Source organism: Malania oleifera, chromosome 3 (genome assembly GCF_029873635.1).
Source record: "Malania oleifera isolate guangnan ecotype guangnan chromosome 3, ASM2987363v1, whole genome shotgun sequence".
NCBI lineage: Eukaryota > Viridiplantae > Streptophyta > Magnoliopsida > Santalales > Ximeniaceae > Malania > Malania oleifera.
Window position 1 is genome coordinate 99,841,926 of NC_080419.1, and position 7,449 is coordinate 99,849,374.

Consider the following 7,449-nt stretch of genomic DNA (forward strand, 5'->3'; position numbering starts at 1 on the left):
AATGGTACATAGGCCTGATTTTCCATTTTATTCTTCTGTAGTATCCTCTGTGTTCTTTACTTGTTTTTGACTCATCTCGGAATGCAATTCCGGTTGCTTGGGTCATTACCTCGAGTTGTCATGGTCATGATGCTCCTAAATGGATGCCACCCCTTGTCAGAAGAATCCGGAAGAAGGATCCCAGATGGAAACCAAGTGCCTTTTTAGTGGATGATCCTTCCTTTGAAATGGTCATTATCAGGTAATAATTTTAGTCCAGTGATAAGGTTTCATCTTTCACACAAATTTGATTTTGAGCAAGTAGAATGTTGGAGGTGCTAAGATCGCGCTCTCCACTTGCAGAGATGCTTTCCAATGCCGGGTCTTCTTGTGCCTCTGGCATGTACGGCGTTCTTTGATAAGAAATATTATGAAGAAATGCTGTAACTTTCATGTACAGCGAGATATGTTTAAGCAACTAGGCCGCATCTTGTACTGCACAAGAAGCGGGACAAGTTCTCTGGATGCTATTGAAGAATTCATGCAAATATTTGTTGATCAATGTGCCTTCATGGATTATTTCAGAATTCAGTGGTTACCAAGGATAGGTAATTGTTGATTCATCCTTGTTTTGTTTTGTTTTGCTTTTGTTTTCCCCAGCAAGTATAAAATTTTGCTTTTGTTTAGATGAAAGTTTTATTGTGGCTGTTGTCCCAGAATAGTGTGAACTTCTCAGTAGTTAAAATGTATTATATTTTACAATGTTGCACAAAGAAAGCATCTCTTATGATAATATTTTAGAATATGATATTTTGTGAGACGATATTGCAAATGCTGGTGGAAATGATAAACATATCACAGTTTTTTAATTTGCTGTTTGTATATCATAGAAGGACATGTGATCATAAATCATAATGATATTATTTCAGTCTTTGATGGCACATGGTTTATTGTCTTGCAGAACTTTGGGTGAATGGTGTGAGGACTCTCCCTGTGGCGAGTCAAGAACCCCATGCCGCCATTGAGTCCTATCACTTGAGGTTGAAATCCAAGCTTTTTAATGAGCTACATGCCAACCCTTTGCCACGAGTTGATTGGTTGATTCACACATTGACTACTGTACTTCATTCTTTGTATTGGTTCAATCAATACTGCATAGAGACTGGCTATTTTGAAGATTCAAGGGATCAGTTCTTGTTAACTAACCCTTGGTCTCAGGCTTTGCAAATCCCAGATGTAGATATGTTACTGGATGAGGAAAATCTCCAGCTGGCTAAAGTCATTTCTCAAACAGATAGAAACGTGGCATATACAATTTGGAATCCTGGGTCAGAGTTCTCTATTTGTGATTGCCCATGGTCAATGTCAGGAAATCTTTGTAAGCATGTCATCAAGGTTGCAATATTATGCAAAAGTCGGCACATTGCAAGGCCACTATTGACAGCTCAAATTTATCGGCAGTCCTTGCTCACCCTTTTGCAGCATCCTCCTGATGATCCTTTAGTTCTTGACCATGCCATTTTGCATGCAACCCGCTTGCAACAGGACATTAAAGGCTTGGAAGAGCTGTCTAATAGTGGGCTACTCCAGCCCTTAACTTCGGAGATGAGCTCTCAAATGGCAGATAATCCCCTGCATTTTTCTCGGTTCCATTGATAGGCTGGCCATTGATGTTGCGTGCCTGTTTGGGTGAAAGCATTTCTGCTTGTGCGTCCCAGGTTTATTTTTAAGGCTTCAAGTAATAATCTTTGATCTGATTGCAATAGAACTTGAAGATTTGGGCCTTTCACCTGCCTCACGAATGCTTCATTTTTTTATCTTCATGAAACTATGTCCTCCACCCATGAAGGTAGTTTTGTTGCCTTGAACTTGCAAATTCTGCCACCTATTCTTTAACTTCATAACTATTGTGATCTTAGTTCAGGCCAGTGTTTTAAAAGGCTCAATCGAGGCTCGCCTCAAGGCAAGGCATGCCTAAAACGCCTTGAGGCTCAATCTCAAGAAGGCTAATGCATTACTTGCTAAGGCTTATGCATTTTTTGTAGCATTTTTACAAAAGACATGCCTTTTGTGCCTTTTTAGTTGAGGCTTATGCATTTTGGGTATGTGATTCTCAAGTTGGTTAGAAAATTTTAGCTGCATGTTTATATATAAAAGTAATGTCATAATATGAGTTGATTTCTAAAACTATTGAACCTCAACTTTTCCAAAATAACTGAGAGTTGTATCTTAGATCATGAAAATAGCTTAAACTTTATAAAGTACAACTATCTCGTCATAATTTAAGTCATGTACTCGAGTTAACAATTTTGAATGGCCAAGGAGTAGTTTGCAAAGTATATATATATATTACATTATTTTAGTAGTTTTCTTAATTTTTTCTTTATTTTTACAATACATATAATTTATTTACATATTTTTATCTTTAAAAAAAAATTCTCAAAAGGCTTACGCCCCAACACCTTAAGACTTATGTCTCACCTCTTAAGGGTTAAAACACCTCACCTTAAGAATTCGCCTTTCAAAACATTGGCTCAGGTATTTGTTACTTTTATCATTTGTTTGTCTTTCAATGTGCTATCAGGCTGCATATGCGGGGAGTGTTAAGAGCTTATGTTGGCCCACCTCCTAGCTGCTTTACTTTTTGAGTAAAGTAGTAATCTAACAGTTACCGAAAATGAAAGATTGTAGTTCAGTTATTGGGGCAGTATTAGGCAGTAATTACTATTATTATTATTGTTATTACTGTTATTATTATTTAGTTTGCAGTTGTTATTATTATTATTATTATTTTTTTTTATCTTAAAAAATATGAAGGAATTAAATCTTTGTACCTGCTTTGCACATGTGAAATGGTGTCTTTTAAATCTTTGTACCTACTTTTCTTGCTCTCTCTCCCTCTCTCTCACACGCATAATCAACACAACATTATTGTAGGGCTGTGTTGTCTCATCTGATCTATTTTCACAACCGAGTGCATTCATCTTCCATTTTCCCTCATCTCTTCAATAAATTTCTCTCTCACTGCCTTGGATCCAAGGTTTAAAATAGAGGTAGCGAGCAGCGTAATATAACAGTAACGGGTGTAGCTAGACGTGGGAGTAGCAGATGTTACATTATGAGAAGTGGGTGTAATGGCTGTGAAATTTTTTTAAGCACACAAAACCTTGTGTATATTGGTAAATTTGCATGTTTTAAGCTCTTAACTCTTCCTAAAAGGAGTTTTAGTGTGTTTTGGGTCTTTTAGTTCAACATGCTAACATTGTTCGATAATGGGAACAAATTTTACATTTGTTTTAAAATGCTATAGACAGAAAATTATATATATATATATATATATATATATATATATATTCACTTTTTCATTAATCACATGCTTGATAAATTAATTAATTGAAGAAAATTCATTATAAATTCCACTAATATATTAGGCACGTAAAACATATAGATAATACAGTATTAAATAAATTATATTATTTTATTTGTTAAAGGAATAAAACTCAAATATATTTAGACTAACAAATTATATAGTGTAATTGCAACCTACAGTTTAACTAGATAGTATATAATCATAAAATTTATCATTAAATAAAAAATAATGTACCAACAACCGGAACAAGGTAAAAACTAGGAAAGAAAAGAAGGTTGAAGTTAAACAATATAGAAAATAAATATCAAATTATTAGTTAATGCATCTCTTGTGAACATTGAAAAAAATATTATCATCTTCATTATAATCACCCCCTCTCCCCCCGTGCGCGCGCCTCCATATAGCTTAAAAGGGCAGTCTAGTGCACAAAGCTTTCACATATGTGGGGTTTGGGAAGGGCCAGACCACGATGGGTCTATAGTATGTAACATTACCTTGCATTTTTGCAAAAGGCTGTTTCCATGCCTTGAACCTATGACCTTTAGGTCACACAACGATAACTTTACCGTTGTGCTTAATTAAGAACAATTTATGAAAGGGGAAAAAATAACAATAAGAAAAAAAATTTAAAAATAAAAAAAAAAAATTTTCTGTAACAATCCTGTAGGCTGTAGCAGTCTGTGACGGGCCTAACAGCTGTTGTAGATGAGATTTCTCTTCCCACCACTTTAGCAGGGTGTAACGGTATTAGGGACCCAAAAAACCGCTACATAACAGTGTTAGGTAATGGTCGTGGCTGCTATTTAAAACCATGCTTGAATCTTGTGCTGCTATCCTTGGATAAATCTCATCCTCTCCTTTCTTTTCATCCTTCGCCACTTTTTCCTTATAATCTTTTTTTTAAATATGATTCTCTCTCACTCAATGCTACTTCCTATTGGATTTGGCAAAGCTATGCCTGGAGTACAATGGCGGGCCGTGCGCATGTGGGCCGAGGCAGATGTAGTGGCGATGGCATCCGTAGTGTGTATACAATGAAATGGGTTGTCTCCTCTCAAAATGTTTTTTTTTCATTTATGGTTCTTCAATTTCTCTTCTCCATTAGTTAGATTTGGGTGGTCTTGAAAGTGGTATGGTGGTGAGTTATCCTAGGGCAACTAAAGTGCACGACAAATTCATTGGATGGATTAAGATATAGCTGATAAGATTGGCAGAGGATCGAGGTTGTGAGCCATGATGTAATCTCCATGCATGACCCAAATCATTTCTATTTTATAGAACAGGCAATTAAATGCATCTATGCTCATAGTTACAGATTTTGTTCGCATAAAGCAGTGTCTAAAATAATGCATTATCAGAGTCAAAATAATTCATTGTCTAGATATTTGGGGGCTGCTATCCTATCTGTTCTTTGCTCCTGATGGCCAATAGATTTTTGTAATGGGTAATTGTTGTTGCTCTGTTTTGGAGGTGGAAGGTTTTGTAGTTTGTAGTCTCACATTTGTATGATTGGTATTTACACTAATAGTAACTCCTTTATAGTTCTAGATAATATACTATTATTTAAAAAATTTTAAGAACTTGTTTCTATGGTATTACATGTGAAAGAAAGAAAAGACGAGTGAGGTCAATGAACACCCAGGAATGCATCACTACTGATGCCTGACTTCCGATGGTCTAAAATGCTTGCTCTTATGTGATTTGATTTTGATGTACAATGCTACCATTGTTTTCTTTTCTTTTGCATAATGCAGATAATTGTAATGCTTTATTATTTCATCTGATGTTTCTATAGCTTAACTGTAATGCTGATTTGATGAAGGATGGAATTGGGTTTCATGATGTTCTGTGGTTGTGCAGCCACAACATTGATATTTATGGATGGATCGTTGTCTTTTATGAAAATAGTTCTTTTTGAAGTTTAGCATCTAATATATAGCTACCTTGTTTAATTTGATGTTCACCTCCAGTTTTAATAATGAATTTGGTACAAGATGAAATCAAGATTCCAGAGCTGAACTTTCTAAACTTAATAATATTATCCATCTATAGAAAACCTACAATAATGAATATTTGTTGTGCTTTTGATTGATGCAAGCCTTTGTATATTTTTCCATGTCCTTTTTTCCTTTTATCTACTCATTCATTTATTTTTAATTTTATTTTCTGGTTATTTTTTTCAGAATTTCTTTCATTTATTCAATTTTCTTTTTTAGAGTTTCTGATTACTAAATCATTTTATGGTTTCTTTTGCAGAATTTCTTTTCATTTTTTCATTTTTATTTTTTAGAGTTTCCGATTATTAAATCATTTAATGAAATGTCTTCATTTTGTTGCAGAATTCTTAAAGGACGATTTGATTATTGAAGACATTAAGAAAAACATAAAAAAGCAATTCATGTGGGTATATGCATTCTCTTGTGGATGAACCTCATGGTTGACTGCTGCACAAGTGGCAGATTCAAATGAAAATATCAAGCAGGATGGTGTCTATGAGATAGCAGATTTCTTTGAATTGGAAATCCAGCCATCTTATCTGCTTTATTACTAGGTTTGCTTGGGGCCAGTTCTGTATTTGTGATTTGTCAAGACCTTGTTTGTAGGGAGCTTGAACTTTATGATAAAGAATTGCAAGTAAGAATATATATTTTTTGTTTTGTTTCATTACAAAGACAATTTTTCTACTGGCATTGAACACTTCAAACACAAAAAAAAAACTAACTTTTGTTCTTAAAACAATGTAACGAATGAAGTTTCAGTTAATATTTGGTATTAAGGATGGTGCTGCTGTAGTTCACATATCTGAGTTTTATAGGGTTGTACTTTTTGGAGTAGAATTGATGTGTTTGTGTATGTATATCGTCCAGCTTTTTAATATATTTTACTTTTGATTTGAGTTGTTTCAACTTAGCGACCTTATGCTGAAATCATAACGCTACAATAGTTTAAAATTCTCTACTTGAACTAAAAGGCAAGGTATAATCTCATGCATGGTGGTGTACCTGTGATGTAGTTCTTGGAGTACTGCAATGTTATTATAATATATGCACTACTATGTTGTAACAATATATGCATGCCTGGGAAATGTGAAACTTTCGAAATAGTATGTTGCATATTATACTATTTGGAAATATGATTAGCTCAATTGGGAGTCTAAATTCTTGGCCCTAACTTAGGTGGTGGTAGCTTGTTTTAAGGTTGTGCAACAGGTCTTTGGGCTCTAGTCTGGTGCAAAGTCTGTAAATTTAAATTCTTGGCCCAAACTAGGTGGTGCAACAGGTCTTTGGGCTAAAGTCTGGTGCAAAGTCTGTAAATTTAATGATGAGCATTGCAACTTATATAGGAGGTTTGGACAATGATGGAATGAGATCTATTTGGCAATCCTTGAGGTAAAGTGGCTCGTTTGGGACAGAGAATCGTGAGGTGAAATTTTGGGGCGATATTGGACCATCAAATGGTTGTATTTCTTCTGCATTCTGGACCTTCTTTCATCACAATGCTAAGTTGGAACCACGAATTTTCTGAAACATCTATCTTGCTTTGGGAGTCTTCTGTTTCATTTCCAGACTGCAATTGCAGATGCTGTTTTTTCCATTCAATTACAGCATTTGTGTGTTGCCATAGCTGCTATTTGACTGCTTCTAATAGAAATGTGATAGCAAGGAGGAAGTTTTGAAGAGGCAAGATTTGATTCTATCTCAATATTCCATTCTAATTGCGATGAAGATTTGCAAAATGTGTGTTAAGATTCTACTGATTTAGTTTTACGACTTTCTTTTATCCCTTTCTTTTTCAAATTAATGGGGATTTTATCAAGTCTTTCCTCCCTCTAGCTGCTTGTCATTGCAAAGGTAACGTTTGCACATGGATTACCTCTTCAACTGATCAACTACAGGAATGAGGGGATTCATCTACAGGGAATTCTACATTTGACTTTGTTAATGAGATTGCTTTTAAAAAGAAAATCTAATTTTCTGCCCTCACGTTCAGATGATGTTAGTTAATATCATATGAAATCTGACGGGCCTCCAAATGAAACAAATTAACACGTGTACCTTGATGAAATCTCTTTCAGCTACTGATGAAAACTTCAGTGGGAT

The 7,449-nt window shown here is 34.9% G+C and overlaps 1 protein-coding gene across 5 annotated transcripts in view; it reads left to right on the plus strand.

Annotated features, from left to right (window-relative positions):
- LOC131152257 (uncharacterized) overlaps positions 1–6,148 on the plus strand; it is a 28,207-nt gene extending 22,059 nt beyond the window's left edge. For 4 of the 5 annotated variants that reach the window (XM_058104025.1, XM_058104024.1, XM_058104027.1 and 1 more), the window contains 3 exons: positions 42–241; positions 343–587; positions 941–1,822. In XM_058104025.1, the coding sequence (XP_057960008.1) occupies positions 42–241; positions 343–587; positions 941–1,635 (1,140 nt within the window). In that variant the 3' untranslated portion in view covers positions 1,636–1,822. Of the gene's footprint in view, positions 1–41; positions 242–342; positions 588–940; positions 1,823–5,688 lie in introns of those variants that run through there. The other variant, XM_058104028.1, reaches the window with a different exon arrangement.
- Positions 6,149–7,449: the final 1,301 nt, after the last annotated feature.